The sequence below is a fragment of the Bubalus bubalis genome, chromosome 18 (genome assembly GCF_019923935.1).
Source record: "Bubalus bubalis isolate 160015118507 breed Murrah chromosome 18, NDDB_SH_1, whole genome shotgun sequence".
Taxonomy (NCBI): domain Eukaryota; kingdom Metazoa; phylum Chordata; class Mammalia; order Artiodactyla; family Bovidae; genus Bubalus; species Bubalus bubalis.
Window position 1 is genome coordinate 56102397 of NC_059174.1, and position 13954 is coordinate 56116350.

At 62.0% G+C, this 13954-nt stretch overlaps 3 protein-coding genes across 12 annotated transcripts in view; all 3 read right to left on the reverse strand.

Moving 5' to 3' along the window:
* Nucleotides 1-994: 994 nt before the first annotated feature.
* On the reverse strand, nt 995-5515 carry JOSD2 (Josephin domain containing 2). 8 transcript variants are annotated; one of them, XM_025270058.2, is made up of 6 exons: nt 5174-5515; nt 4349-4508; nt 2678-2803; nt 2068-2230; nt 1413-1607; nt 995-1302 (listed from the first exon to the last, which is right to left on the reverse strand). In XM_025270058.2, exons 2-6 carry the CDS (start codon nt 4492-4494, stop codon nt 1078-1080), a joined length of 855 nt encoding a protein of 284 aa, XP_025125843.1. In that variant the 5' UTR covers nt 4495-4508; nt 5174-5515; the 3' UTR covers nt 995-1077. The 8 variants fall into 8 exon arrangements, with proteins under 8 accessions (XP_025125843.1, XP_044787315.1, XP_044787316.1 ...); XM_044931380.1 differs by having other exon boundaries at nt 995-1323; XM_044931381.1 differs by having other exon boundaries at nt 995-1323; nt 4349-4511.
* Nucleotides 5516-5657: 142 nt separating this feature from the next.
* Nucleotides 5658-8022, reverse strand: ASPDH (aspartate dehydrogenase domain containing). 2 transcript variants are annotated; one of them, XM_006080042.2, is made up of 7 exons: nt 7870-8022; nt 7373-7517; nt 7034-7118; nt 6796-6945; nt 6493-6713; nt 6269-6423; nt 5658-5834 (listed from the first exon to the last, which is right to left on the reverse strand). In XM_006080042.2, the coding sequence occupies exons 1-7, from the start codon at nt 7985-7987 to the stop codon at nt 5791-5793; spliced, it is 918 nt and encodes a 305-aa protein (XP_006080104.2). In that variant the 5' UTR covers nt 7988-8022; the 3' UTR covers nt 5658-5790. The 2 variants fall into 2 exon arrangements, with proteins under 2 accessions (XP_006080104.2, XP_006080103.2); XM_006080041.3 differs by lacking the exon at nt 5658-5834 and having other exon boundaries at nt 6143-6423.
* Nucleotides 8023-11716: 3694 nt separating this feature from the next.
* LRRC4B (leucine rich repeat containing 4B) overlaps nt 11717-13954 on the reverse strand; it is a 43823-nt gene continuing 41585 nt past the window's right edge. For both annotated transcript variants that reach the window (XM_025270036.2, XM_025270035.3), the window contains exon 3: nt 11717-13703. In XM_025270036.2, the coding sequence (XP_025125821.1) occupies nt 11853-13703 (1851 nt within the window). In that variant the 3' untranslated portion in view covers nt 11717-11852. The remainder of the gene's footprint in view (nt 13704-13954) is intronic.

Sequence of the window (13954 nt, forward strand, 5' to 3'; positions counted from 1 at the left end):
CACTGGCTCCCTGGAGAGCCCCCCACCCCCAGCCTCCTAGAGCCAGCCTTGCCCAAGACCCCTCAGCTCAATCAGTTAAGAATCTGCCCGCAATGAGGGAGACCCAGGTTCGATCCCTGGGCCGGGGAGATCCCCTGGCGGAGGAGCCAGCAACCCACTCCAGTTTTCTTGCCTGGAGAATTCTAGGGACAGAGGAGCCCAGCAGGCTGCAGTCCATGGGACATGACTAACACTTTCATTTTCACACTTCCAGCTCCTAGAGGCTGCCTGTTTCCTGGCTCGTGACCCCCTCTTGTCTTCAGACACCCCCAGCCCCCACCGCGAGCCTCCCATATAGCATCTTCATCACCCGTCTTTCTCTGATTCTCCTCTCCTGCCTTTCTTCCATTTTTTTTTTTTTTTTTAAATTTTTGGCTGCACTGCACCGTGTGTGGAATCTTAGTTCCCCAACTAGGTACTGAACCAACCTCAACCCCACAGTGGAAGCGCAGAGTCTTAACCATACTTCACCACCACCAGGAAAGTCCCACTGCCTCCTTCACTTTTAAGGATGCTCGGGATCATATTGGGCTGACCCAGACCATGCAGTACAATTTCCCGCCTTTGAGGTCAGCGGATTAGCCAGACTCACAGGTTTCTGGATGAGGTCGGAGATGTCTTTTGGGGCCACGACTGCCAGTTGGTGGACAAGCTGGGCGTTGAGAAGTCAACCCTCGCCTTCTCCGTGGGGCTCATCTCCCCGTACTCTCTGGCCTGCACCGATTTGTTTGTTCCTAGTGTCCCCCTCCGGCCTTCAGAGGGTAAGGATTGCATTGCTTTTCCCCTGTGCGTCCCCGCCCCACCCCCATGAGGAAACCGACGTCCTGAGAGGTGAGTGCGTCGCAGGAGGTAGCCTAACCCGCTTAGGTCTCTCTTTTTTTTTTTTTTTTTTTTTTAGGTCTCTCTGATAAACTGAAGGAGAGGGGTCCCAGGTGAGACACGGGCCAGGCCGGGAGCAAATTACCAGGTTTATTGAGGCAGCAGCGGCAGGAGGCCGGGAAGGGGGCGGGGCGTACGGGGCAGGGGGCGGGGCTTCCGCTAGGTCCACAAGGTGTCCTGCCCCGGCCCCGGCGCTTGCTCGCTTGCTCGGAAGGCTGGTCTGGGGGGTGGGGTGGGGGGTGGGGCCGCTCCGGGCGGGCAGCCGTGGGCCCCTCCTCCTGGGGTCAGTCTGCCTGCAGCCAGGAGCCCTGCTCCTCCACCTCCTTGGTTACCACCAGCAGCACCTCGCACAAGCCTTGAGCCAGCGCGGCCGCCAGGAAGGCCCTGTGCGCAGACACGGGGAGGCTGAGGCCTGGGGTGGGTTGGGTGTGGAGCGGGGGACAGGCCGCCTCCCCATGGCCCCCGGCCCTGGATCCGCGCCCCCCACCCCTCACCTGACGCCGTCCTCGTCGCCCAGCACCTCGGGCGCCCGCAGCTTGGAGTCCAGGTTGTAGTAGACGCCGTCCACCTGGCGCAGGGCTACCCAGTGCCGCCGGCGCAGGGGCAGGGACAGCAGCCCCAGCGAGACGGGCGAGGGCAGGTTCAGGATCAGCCCCAGCACCCGGGGCAGCGCCAGCTGGGACAGGGGCCTGTGGGTGGGGCGGGGACGCCGCCGTCAGAGCCCCGAGCCTGGGCGGGTGCCCGCCCGAGCCCACCCAGGGACTCGCCTCCATCAGCCCACCCTTTGCTTCCTTCCACTTACCTGCTGCCCACCCACCCAGACCTCCCAGTCAGCCACCCACCCAACAAGTTACCCTTCACCCTCATCTGCCTGACCATTCGTTACCCATGCGTCATGCACCCACCCAGCCAAGCCCCAAGCACCACCTGCCCAACAACTCTACCATCCACTCTCTCCCCATCCACTCCTGACGCATCTACCGCTGATTCTACCCATCATCTATCCATTATGCACCACCCACCCATCCAAGCCTCCTAGCCATAGAACAGTCACCCACCATCCATGCTCTTCCTTGACCCACTCATTCACCCACTGATGCAATCAACCCACAGCCAGCCAGCCGGCAGCCCAACATCTCCATCACCCACCCAACTCTTCATCTGCTCTTTCCATCCGTCCATCCAACCGACCATCTTGGATGTTTGGTATCCACTGCCTATCAACTGAGGGCTTCTCAGGTGGCTCAGGGGTAAAGAATCTGCCTGCCAATGCAGGGGATGCAAGAGATGCGGGTTCGATCCCCGGGTTGGCCTGGAGCAGGCAATGGCAACCCACTCCATTACTCTTGCCTGGAACATTCCATGAACAGAGGAGCCTGGCGGGCTACAGTCCATGGGGTCGCAGAGTTGGACACGGCTGACTGAGCACATCACACGTATCAATGATCCATCCTTTATCTACCTTTCATTCACTCAACCACCCACCCATTCATATATCCCATCACCCAACCTACCCATTCACCATCCACTTACCCATCAATCTGCCAATCATCCATCCATCAGCTCACGCCCTGACTGTCCCTCTACCACTTTCCGAGCCCTCAGTGGGCCAGCCACCCATTATCCACCGCTGCAAACCCTCCACCCATCTGCCCCTTCTTCCTCCTTCCCATCCACCGTCCCCTCCCCCTGCTTCGTCCCCCAGCGGCCACCGTCCCCCCGCACCCACCCCCATAATGACGCAGCATTATGGCCGCACCTCCTTCGGTCCCACCACACGGCAGCCAGGCCCTGTCCCTGCAGGGCAGCCATGATCACGTTGACGTCGTAGTTGCCAGTGCCCAGGAGGCTGCGATGGGGATTCAGCCGGGAGTCTGGGGCCAACCTGAGTGGGAGGTGGTCAGGGCCTCCTGAATTGGGGTTTCCTGAGAAGGCCTCCCCCTCCCCCACAGGGCCATAGCGTCCCAGGGTCCGTGAGTCACCCAGCCATGGGACTCTTCCCTCTAGTCAACCCTTTGCCGACTCATTACCCCCGGCCATGTTCCTCCTGTCCCCCGACTCTCTCATCCTGTCTTCAGCGAAGTAGACCCTGTCCCCCACCCACAGCTCTGCTCAGGCCTTGCCCTCCTCCTCCTGGACCCTCACCAGCTTCCAATCTCACCCCTCCTGGGGGCTCCTTCTACACCCAGCACTGCCCTTGCCCCAGCCGTCCCTGGCACCCTCGTCACCCCAGGAGAGAACCCCAGCCCCCAGCCGTCCCTGGCAGGATCTGGGCCCTGCTGGCCTCCTGGCTCCATGCCCACCCCATTCCTTGCAGCCACCTGACCCAGCGCATCTCCTATGCTCCTGCCCCCCGCCTTCTCTCCAGCTGTCCCCCAGCCCACTTGTCTCTGGGCCCCGCCTCCTTGAGACAAAGGCAACTTTGTTATGTCTCCGGGCCTTTGGGGGGCAAGGCAGGGGGAGGGGCAGGAGAGGGGGAAAGCTGTGTATTCTTTCTCTGTGTATCTGTTTCCCTGGCTTCCCTTAGGGCAGGGGCTCACAGCGGAATCATCTCTGAGTCTCCAGCATGGCTGAGCCATGAAAGAGTTGATTGATTCCTGTTCTGAATGATGGGAGAGGATGAATACATTCTAAAATAATCAGTCTGAGGGCCTGGGACTGGCCTGAGGATGGCAGGGGCGGAGGCATGGGAGGGCTGTGAGCAAGAGATGGGGAGAAAGGGTCATCTCAGGGCGTAGGATCACAGGGGGGCCTGACTGGAGGGGAGAGACTGAAGGCTGAGGGGAGGGTCCAGAAGGCAGTGGGGCCAGAGAGGAGGGGCTCAGGCAGAGAGATAACAAAGAAGTGATGTTTGAAATCCTAAATAGTGAGGCAGCACATGCCAGGCTGCCAAGAAGAGAGAGCCGTGCCAGGCAGAAAGAACAGCCTGTGCAAAGGCCCAGAGGCACCATGTGGGGCTCATTCAGAGACTAGAGGGCATTTGTCTGGAAGCAAGAAGTGAGATACGAAGCTGCAGAGACGGGTGGGGACCACAGCACACAGGGTTTTGGTTATCAGGCTGGGTGCGGAGCCTGCGGCTTCTGCCAGGGGTGCTGGGGGAGCCCTGGGAGTTGAGGAGGGGCAGGTGCAGTGTTGGAGCCCTGTGTAGCTGGGACTGAAGGAGATAAACCAGAAGCTGGGAGGTGGGAAGAGAGTGAGGATGAGGGCCTAGGTAAAAGGCTGAGGCCTGGTCAGGGGCTGAGGTCAGCGGGGTGAGCAGACGCCTGGGTAACATCTCGGTTTCTGAGTCCCGGAGTCCAGCCGGGCAGGGGATGGGGCAGCAGAAAGCCGCAGGGCTGTGCCCCGGGCCTTGCTTTGCTCTGAGACCCAGGTGGGTGTCCCCGCCTCCATGAGCCCTGCTTCTCCAGGGGTTGGGGTGGGTGATGGTCACCTCTTGCAGATCTCATCGGCAGCCTCCTGGCTGAAGAGCTGCTGCTGCAGGACGTTGTTGAGGGCGTGCACGGCACAGAGCTCCAGGCGTTGCCGTTCGTGGTACACGGAGGGCGGGCTTGGCTGAGCTCCTGGGGCCTGGGACATGCCGTCCTCGGCTCCTGCTTGGAGGGGTGGGGGGAGAAGGTGCTTAGGAGTCTGGGATCTGGAAGCCCAACCTGCCAGCAGGCCCTCGGGGCCACCGTCATTGAGTCGGGGCTCGGGCAGCCTGAGGGGCCCCTGACTCTGGCGATCTCCTGGCAACAGAGTACCTCCATTCCCTATTTCTAGGGAAAAAGCTCTCTCTTCTCTCGCTTAGCAACAGAGGACCACTCCCCCCGCCCCCGCCCCCACCTCCGCCCGGGCCCCCGCCACATCCCTAAGTGAATGGGTCCCTGTGGTGGTCACCTAGCAACAGAGAACTCCCCTCCCCTGTCCCTAGGTAACAGGCCTCCTCTCTGGTTACCTAGCAACAGAGGAGCCTCCTCTAACCCCCCCCCCCACCCCCCCCACCCCCCGCCTCCTTCGCCCCCTACTAGGTAACCAGGCTCTCCTCTGGTTACTTAGCAATAGAGGAAGCCTCCTCCCCGTCTCTAGGTAACAGGGTCTCTTCTGGTCGCCTAGGCAACAGAAGACTCCCCTCCCCTGTCACCAACCAACAGAGTTCTCTCCTCCTGTCACCTGGCAACAGGGCCCCCTCCCCGGACACAGAGTAACATAGCTGTCTCCCCGACCTGTACCCCAACCATGGCGCTCGCCCGCTCCGCTGCCTGGAAATGCCCCTCACCCCGCCTGCCTCTCTGTTCCCCCAAACCGGGGGCTCCCGCATCGCCCTGGGCGGCGGCTCCGGGCTCCGAGAGCGCAGGGCGGGCGGCACCGCGCTGACTGGGCAGGTGGGACGGACTACAGCTCCCGGCGGACCCCGCGAACCGGACTACGATTCCCGGCGACTCCGGCGAGAGCGAGAGCTCCTCGTGGAACGTCCGGACAGCGTGGCCCGGAAGTCCGCTGTCGCCCCGAGAACCCAGGACTACAACTTCCGTCGGCCCTTCGAAGAGTCCCGGAAATATGCCCTAAATCGGTCCTTTCCTTCTCACAGTTCCACGCCTCCTGCAGCTCGGAAGCTTCTGGGAAACGTAGTGAGGAGGCTCTCGCGATAGCTTCTAGGGGTATTACTTCCCTGTACGTCCGTTCCCTGGGCTGCCGTCATGCCTAGCGTGACGACGCAGCGTGACGTCACGGAAGGGAAAGTGATCAAACACCAGACCACGCAGGGAGAAGACTCCAATGTTTACTGAGACCAGAGGGATGTCTGGGGACACTGAGGCCAGGGCAGCAGTGGGTCGGTGGTGGTGGGAGGTAAATAATGAGATGAGGAAGTCCTCTTGGGAAGGGGGAGGCTTCTCAGCAGAGATGGATCCCCGGCTTGGAGGGGAGCTGGCAGCAGCCTGCGGGGGAGATACGGGGAATGAAAGGCTAAGACAGAGAGATGAGGAGTGACAGACACCTGGAAGAAGGAACAGACCACTGTGGGGACGGAGAAAGACCTAGAGGGAGGGACTGAGACTCAGAGGGGAACAGAGACCCAGAGAGGGGGGGCCAAAACCTAGAAGAAGAGGGATAGACACCTGGCAGGTGGAGAGACTCACATATATGCTAGAGTCCCCGAGAGACAGGGACACAGAGTCTGGGAGAGGAGACTTGGAGAGAGAGAGAGATCTATAAAGACAACGTCGTGGAGAAGAAGGTTAAGGAGACTCAGAAATAAAGATCAGTCGACAGAGACGGAATCAGAACTGCAGATTCAGAAAGCCTGAGACTCAAGCTCCGCCTGGGGCTTGGGGAGAGGGGCCGCTAGTGCCCAGGAGGAGCCTGGCCGTACCCACGAGGCTGCGCCAGAAGGTGGTGATGGTGGCAGAGCCGGTGACAGCGCCTGGCTCTGCGGGGTTCTCTCTGTGTGTGTGCACAGCGAAGCTTCGGCCTGTGGGGCCTGGGGGTCCGCTCAGCTCCACATCCACCACATGCATGTTCTTGAGGCTGGGGCAAGCAGGGTGGTCAGTCTAGCCGGCCTGGCCCCAGCCCAGACCCCTACTCAGCTCCGCTCACCTGAAATCAGCCACAAGCACCCCGATCACACGGTCGAAGCCCAGGCTGGGGGCGGCCAGGGCAGCGGCCGCCATGGTGTTGGAGTTTCGGGGGGCGTGGGGGCAGAGCCCGCGAACAGGGCCTTCATAGAGCACAGCGCGAGGCCCGGTGCTGCGCATCGTAGCCAGGGGTCCCTCGAGCCGGAAGCCATCGGGGTGTGTAGCCATGGTGACACGGAGGCTCTGGAAGTGAGATCTGGGGTCAGGGAGCCTGGGTGTGACTGTTGGCCGCCTCTCATTCCCAGGGAGTGCCCCGGGCCCTCACCTGGAGGCCCCCGGCTTCGTCCAACCTGGTGATGTCCTCCGCGCCCCACAGAGCCCCCCGGGCCACGAACACAGCGTGGCCCCAGCGATGTGAGGCTTCCAGGAGCTGCCGCTCTGTGGCCTGGTCAGCCAGGGCTGAGGGGGACCCCACCTGGGGCAGATGAAGCGCGGAGCTGAGGTCAGGAGACGGATCCCACTTTAGGGTTGGGTGGCGTCAAGGCGGAAGAGGCGGGGCTCACCAGGAGATTGGCGTAGCGCAGGATTTCTGCCCCAGATTCCTGGATTATTTTGGGATGGGCCACTTCCACCACAAGGTCAGGGTGCCTGGGAGACGGGAGAGAGGCGGGGAAGTCCTTGAAGAGGTATTGGACCTCCCCCTGCTCCCCAGGTTCCCTGAGTCTGTGGAGGCCTGTCATGTTTCACTCTGGCCTGGGAGGGGAAGTAGGATGGAGGCTTGTCCTGTTTCACGTTTGGGTGAGCGAGGACCAGAGAGGGTAAGGGCCTTGCCTGAGAGCACACAGCACCTAAAGGAGGCCAGAATAAGAGTTTCAGAGAGTCCTGCTGGCGAGGTCACTGACCTCTCCCCGAGAGCAGCAAGGTTCTGGAGCTGGAGGGAAGGGGGTATGCTCCCCGCCATTCGTCCTGGGTCACGGTTCCAGACAAAAACAAGTTCTAGGCCCAGTTCTGGTCCCTGAGTCAGCAAGTGGGAGACCAAGGACTGTCCTGGGGAGAAGCAAAGAGACTCAGAGGGGGCACATGTACCTACCCAGAGAGAGGGAGACAGGGACTCAGGGAGAGGGGGACAGGGACTCAGGGAGAGGGGACAGAGACCCAGAGAGATGGGGACAGGGACCCAGAGAGGAGGACAGGGGCCCAGGAGGGGTACACAAAAACAGGTGGAGGGCAGAGAATCAAGAGTCGGAGGACAGAGACCCTGAGAGACCGGAGCCCCTTAGGCAGAATCAGCCAGGCCACAGATCAAGACAGAGATGAAAGGAATGTTGGTGGAGGACACAGGCTTTTGAGGCTCCAGAAAGAGACCTGGAGGAGAGGCCCCAGACAGTCAAGGACTCACCGAGGCGGCCGTAGCCCACTATGCCCACCTTCCTCGGGACCCTGTCGAGGGCCATGCCCTTGAATTCAGTGGTCTGCGTCTGAACTCTGCTGCCCGCTGCCCCTCTCACCACACACATGAGGTTTGGGCAGCAGCTGATCTTTGGACTCTGACCCTCGGTCCTCTCCCGAACCTTCCCCCTTCCCTGCAGTGGCCCAGAGGTGGGGGTGAGGGGGTGCTGCATGGGGGCAGAAGGAGGATCCTGGGGACGGTGGGCAAGATGGTTTGAGGTTCTAGGACCCTGTGCTGTGCGCCGCCCCCCCCCCCCCCATCTAGCCTATTCTTTCTCTGCATCACATCCTCCTATCTTCCTGCTGATGTGGAAAATTTCCTCTGCAGTCCCCTGCCCCCCTTTCTGGCCAGCCAGGTTGTCATGGAAACTGCATCCTGGTTGGGTTGGGGGTAGAGAGGGTTGCGAGCAGGGGAGAGGAGATGGTGACGCTGGACTCTGTCTGTCCTCTTGCTTCTGCTCCTGTATTTCCAGTCCCCATCCTTGCCCCAAATCCAGCCACCACCGGTGCCTTGGCACCCGGGTTTCTTGTCAACGTTCCTCCTCAGCATTGTCCTCCCTTGGTTCTCTGTCTCCATCTCGTGTCTCTCTCTGTCCCATCGCTCTCTCCACCTTTTCCTGGATCTCCATCCCTCCAGCTCCCACTCCTGCCTCCTCTGGGCTGGCTACCATTCTGTCCCCAGCTAGGCTAGGCCCTCATCTCCTGCAAAGTCCGAGGGAGGCCTGGCCTGGTCATGCCCATCTCTCTACAAGGCAGCAGGAGCTGGAGTTGCATTCATCTTAGCCTCAGCGACCCCCCCCCTCCCACCCCCACCCCACAACCCACCCCCAGCTCCCATGGAAGGGGTCCATTCCCGCAGGCTGTCTACAAACCTGCCTCCTGCCAGTCTGCTCATCCTTCTGTTCACCTTGACTTCTCACCTTTTATCCTCCCCACCCCCAGCCACGATGCCCTTATACCCTCACTCTCATGCCCACCCCTCCCCTCTCACCACCTCCCATGGCCAAGGAGAAACCTGCGAGGCCTGGGGAGGCCCCAAGTGGCCCCCGTACCATGAGCCCCCGCCACTGCGCCTCGAGGGTGCCTGGCATCGGAAATGGCGGAGGCTGCGGCACTCTCGGCTCCCTGCCCCCAACCACCACCTGGTACCCGCTGCAGTGTTGCCATAACAACCAGGATCGGGCCCTGAAAGAGGACGAGAGAGAAAGAGGAGAGAGAAAGAGAGCCTGAAAGATGGAGCAAGGGAGCCAGGCGTCGGTCAAGAGGAGAGTACCCAGCAGACAGGCCACACAAATAGGGCCGGGGACCCCAGACACGTTGCAGCAGAGGCGGCTGCCACAGATGATAAGGGAAGAATTTGCTCTAAGAGCCCCAGGTGGGGGAGAGATAAGATTCTGTGGCTCAGAAACAGGCAGGGAGGAGGCGGAGGGCCAAGAGCATGGCCCCAGTCCAGGCCCTCTGGGAGCACACAGGGCCCGGGTGGGGTCCTGGGGGCTTCCAGCCCTCCTCGCGCCGCACGTGCAGTCGTGGACGCCACGGGGGCCCGGCCGTTCTGCGCATGCGCCAGGCCTGCCCTGTTCGCGGACCAGGGTGGGCGCAGGAGAGAAAGGCGGCTGAGACCGGAGCCGGTGCTGGGGCCGAGCCCCGTGTGTGCGCAGCGATGTCTGTCTGGAGCAGTGCCTCATCCTGCTTCCACTGGCCTCTGCTCATCTGCACGGCATGCAAAAGCTGCCCTGAGGGACCCACTGGAGGTTGAAACGCTGGCATCTTGGCCTCCTCCAGCCCCACCAGCATCTGCCCGCTGGCCTGGCCAACCTCTGTCGTTTGCTCCCACTGGCTGGCTCTCATCTCTCCGAGGACTCTGTGTGCGGCCTCTGCCCTCCTGAGCTACAGCGTGCGTCCGAGCCTGCTAAATCACTTCAATCGTGTCTGACTCTTCGTGACCCCATGCGTTCTGGCGGGCCAGGCTCCTCTGTCCATGGGCTTCTCCAGACAAGAATACTGGAGTGGGTTGCCATGCCCTCCTCCAGGGGATCTTCCTCAACCAGGGATCCAACCCACGTCTCTTGCATCTCCTGCACTGGCAGGCGGATTCTTTACCACTAGTGCCACCTGGGAAGCTACAGCATAGCTCCCGCCTACTCCCCCAGCCTGGACTCTGCCTCGTGCCTCTGAGTTAACCAGGCAGAAGTGCAGACCCCTCATGCCCAGCAGGCCCCAGCTGCAGTGTGAGCACCCTTCATGCCCTTCCTTCCCTCCCCTGCCGGCTTTCTCCGGAGGCAGTCTCCAATGGGTTTGCAGTGGAGACGGACCCTCTCAGGTTTGGCTCTGTGATGAGCTGAATTGTGTCCTCGCCTCCAGGAGCTGTGAATATGACCTTAGCAGGAAACAGGATCTTTGCAGATGATCTTGATCATGCTGGAGTCTGTGGTCCCCAATCCAATGTGGCTGCTGTCTTCATAAAGAGGGGTTCCCAAGTGGCTCAGTGGTAAAGAACCTGCCTGCCAAGCAGGAGATGCTGGCTCCATCCCTGAGTCGGGAAGATCCCCTGCAGGAGCGTGTGGCAACCCACTCCAGTATTCTTGCCTGGGAAGTCCCACGGACAGAGGAGCCTGGAGGGCTACAGTCCATGGGATCACAAAACAGTTGGACACGACACAGGGACTAAACAACAACAACCTCATAGAAGGGGGGAGTTGGGCACAGATATAGAGGAAAGGTGACGTGGAGAAATGGGAAGAATGCCCTATGGAGACTGGGGTGACACTGCCACCAGTCAAGAAGCATCTGGGGCCGCCAGAAGCCAGAAGGGGCGGAGAAGGACCCTTCCCTACGAGGGAGCATGGCTCTGCCCCTACCTTGACTTTGGACTCCGAACTGAGACACTAAATTGCTGTGGTTCCGAGCCACCCACTCTGTGGTACCTTGAAAGGGCAGCCCCAGGAAACAACCCCCCCTGGATTCCTGCTGTGAGGTGGGAGGTGAGGGGAGAGGACCCCAGAACATGCCTCCTAAGAGGTGCAAGGAGATTAGACACAATGCCAGGTGTGCTGGGTGACCCAGCCCTTCTCTGGGGCCGTAGGGGTGAAAGGGCAAGGGTCTGAGAGCGCCTGGAGGCGCCAGCTCCCCGCTGACCTTCCCGATGGGGCCCGGAGTTTCCGGTCTCCTCATTCAGCTGCCCACCCATGTTCCCTTTTCTCTCTCTCCTCCATGCTTCCATGACCAAAAAATTTTTTACTTTTTCCGTGTTTTTTTTTTTTTTTTTTTAAAGTAATTACAGAGCAGGTAGTCGTTGACGCAAACCTCCCTTCAGTATCAAAAGAGTCTGTGGGGCAGGAGAGGGTTGGGGATAACGGTGGGGGGCGGGCTGACGCCGCCCCATCCCCGGCCCACTGGGGCCAGGGGCCGGGAGTGGACTCCCCCGGAGCAGGGCCAGGGTGTCCGGAGGCTCTGACCGCGTGGCTGTCTCTTCAGTTTCCAGGGGGTTAGGGGTAGGATAGGGCAGGGGTGGGGGTGGGGGACAGGCGTCAAACTGCAAAAAATGAACCGTAAAAGGAGGGCTGTTGGGGGTAAGGGGAGAGAACGCCCTTCAAAAAAGCTCCTCTCTCCCCTGGAAGGCGGAGGGCCGGGAGCAGTTGGTCGGGAGAAAGAGGAGGAAAGGCGGAGGCTTCCGGCCACACCCTTCCTGCGTCCCCTCCCATCGCCAGGGAGTGGGGCGAGGCTCGGAACCGCTGGGGGGCTCCATTCTCGGGGCCCCACCGTCCTCGCTTGGAGAGCCGCCCTGGGGTCCGGACGCGGGTGGGGGCCTTGAGCTGCCTGCCCCAACCTCCCCTGTGCGGGGCTGGGTCTGTGGGGAGGGTCCCGGTCCGGCCCCAGCCCCTCCCCCCAGGAGGGGCCAACCCCCGCAACCCCCCCAAACCCCCAACCCCGGCTTCAGATCTGCGTCTCTTGCACGTTCTCCTTGGAGCCACTCTTGAAGAGCAGAGGTTCGTGGATGGAGTTGAGGCCGGGCGGGCCCTTGCCCCCGCAACCCCCGCCGCTGGGGTTGCTGCTGTAGTGCGCCTTAAAGGCGGCCGCCACGTAGTGGTGGTGGTTGAGGTGGTCGCGCTCCAGCGCGGGCAGGGCCAGGTGGCTGTCCCCGCCCACGCCGCCCCCGCCCGCCACGGCGGCGGCGGCGGCCACGGACACGGCGGAGGCGGCGGGCAGCTCGTCCTCCACGTTGATGATCTCCACCGTGCGCGTGGGCCCGTGGTGCTTGTGCAGCTGGTGCTGCCTGCGCAGCTTGTAGAAGGCCACGAGCATCACGGCGGCCATGAACGTGATGGCCACGAAGCAGCCGATGATGATCTTGGTGGTCTTCATGACGTCATCCAGGTCCTTGAGGGCGTTCTCCGTCACGTCCGTGATGGGCACGGTGAACGCCTTCTCCGTGGGCCTCGAGGAGCGCGGGGCGGGCGCCGTGGTGGACGAGGAGGCCTGGCCTGCCCCCTCCCCGGGCCGGCCCCCGCCCCAGACGCCGTCTGTCGTGGGCCCCGGCGGCTCCTTCTCGGTCCCGCGCGGCTGCAGAGCCTCCTCTCCGGGCTGCGTTTCCAGGGTCTCCACCGTCACAGTGGTGAAGTAGGTGTAGCCGCCGCCCCCGCCTCCAGGGCCGCCCCCGGGGCCGCCCCCACCGCCGCCGCCCGCGCTGCCGGCACTTCCAGCCGCCACGGGGTCCACGGCCGAGACGTTGAGTGTGGCCGAGGCCGTGGTGTTGCCGGCCGAGTTCGTCACCATGCAGGTGTACTGGCCCGTGTCCTGCACAGTGACGTTGGTGAAGTTGAGCGTGCCGTCGTGGAGAACGGAGATGCGCACGCGGTACGAGCCGTGGGTCATGAGGGTGCCGTTGGGCGTCAGCCAGTTGACGGAGGTCATGGACGTGCCCGTGCGGCACTTGAGCTCGGCGGCCATGCCCTCGGTGACGTTGAGGTCCGTGGGCGGCTCCACGATGACTGGCGCGTAGCAGGTGAAGTGCGACTGGTCCAGCTCGCCGATGTAGCGCCCTTTGAGGCCGGCGGGTGCGTGGCAGCGCGCGCAGCACGTCGTGTTGCTGGGCACCGTCTCCTTGAGCCACCAGCTGAGCCACAGCACGTCGCAGTTGCAGTGCCAGGGGTTGTGGTTGAGGTGGACGCGCTCCAGGCGGTGCAGGGGCGTGAAGAGGTCGTGGGGCAGCGACATCAGGTTGTTGTGAGACAGGTTGAGCTCCTCCAGCGACTTGAGGTCGTCGAAGGCGTTGCGCTCGATAGTGGCCACCTGGGCGTGCATCAGCCACAGCTTGCGCAGGCTGGTCAGGCCCTGGAAGGAGCCCGGGCGGATAAGGTCCAGCCGGTTGCCAGACAGCTCCAGCTCCTCCAGGCGCACCAGGGCCGTCAGGTTGGGGATGTCCTTGAGGTTGCACATGCCCAGGTTGAGGTAGCGCAGGTTCACCAGGCCCTCGAAGGCCGCCTCCGAGATGTACTCCAGCCGCTTGAGCTCGCCCAGGTCGAGGCGGCGGAGCGAGGGCACGCGGTTGAAGGCGTATGACGGGATGCTCTCGATGGGGTTGTTCCGCAGCCAGAGCTCACGCAGCTTGGACAGGTACTCGAAGGCCTGCGTGGGCACCGTCGTCAGCCGGTTGTCGAACAGTTCCAGGGTGTTGAGGCTGGGCAGCCCGTTGAAGGCGCCCACCTCGATCTTGCGAACCAGGTTCTTGCTCAGCTGTAGGATCTCCAGGTGCCGAAGGTGCTTGAACGTGTCCGTCCGGATCACCTGAGGTGGGGGAGGGGAAACACCATCGGTGATACTGACACTAACCGGGTGGACCACAGAGGATTTTTTTTTAAATTATTTTATTGAAGTATGGTTGGTTTGGCCTTCCTTGGTGGCTCAGACAGTAAAGAATCTGCCTGTAATGCTGGAGACCTGGGTTGGATCCCAGGGTTGGGAAGATCCCCTGGAGAAGGGCATGGCAACCCAGTCCAGTATTCTTGCCTGGAGAAGCCCATGGGCAGAGGAGCCTG

Coding starts and splice junctions, on each gene's coding strand:
- JOSD2 (XM_044931380.1), bottom strand. CDS start 4,494: ATGTCCCAGGCCCCAGGAGCTCAGCCAAGCCCGCCCTCCGTGTACCAC. Junction 2,804..4,348: donor GCCGATGAGATCTGCAAGAG/GTGACCATCACC, acceptor CCTCCCACTCAG/GTTGGCCCCAGACTCCCGGC. Junction 1,324..1,412: donor GGCGACGAGGACGGCGTCAG/GTGAGGGGTGGG, acceptor CCCAGGCCTCAG/CCTCCCCGTGTCTGCGCACA.
- ASPDH (XM_006080041.3), bottom strand. CDS start 7,987: ATGTGTGTGGTGAGAGGGGCAGCGGGCAGCAGAGTTCAGACGCAGACC. Junction 7,119..7,372: donor CTTGCTGCTCTCGGGGAGAG/GTCAGTGACCTC, acceptor CCCGTCTCCCAG/GCACCCTGACCTTGTGGTGG. Junction 6,714..6,795: donor ACGAAGCCGGGGGCCTCCAG/GTGAGGGCCCGG, acceptor TCTCACTTCCAG/AGCCTCCGTGTCACCATGGC.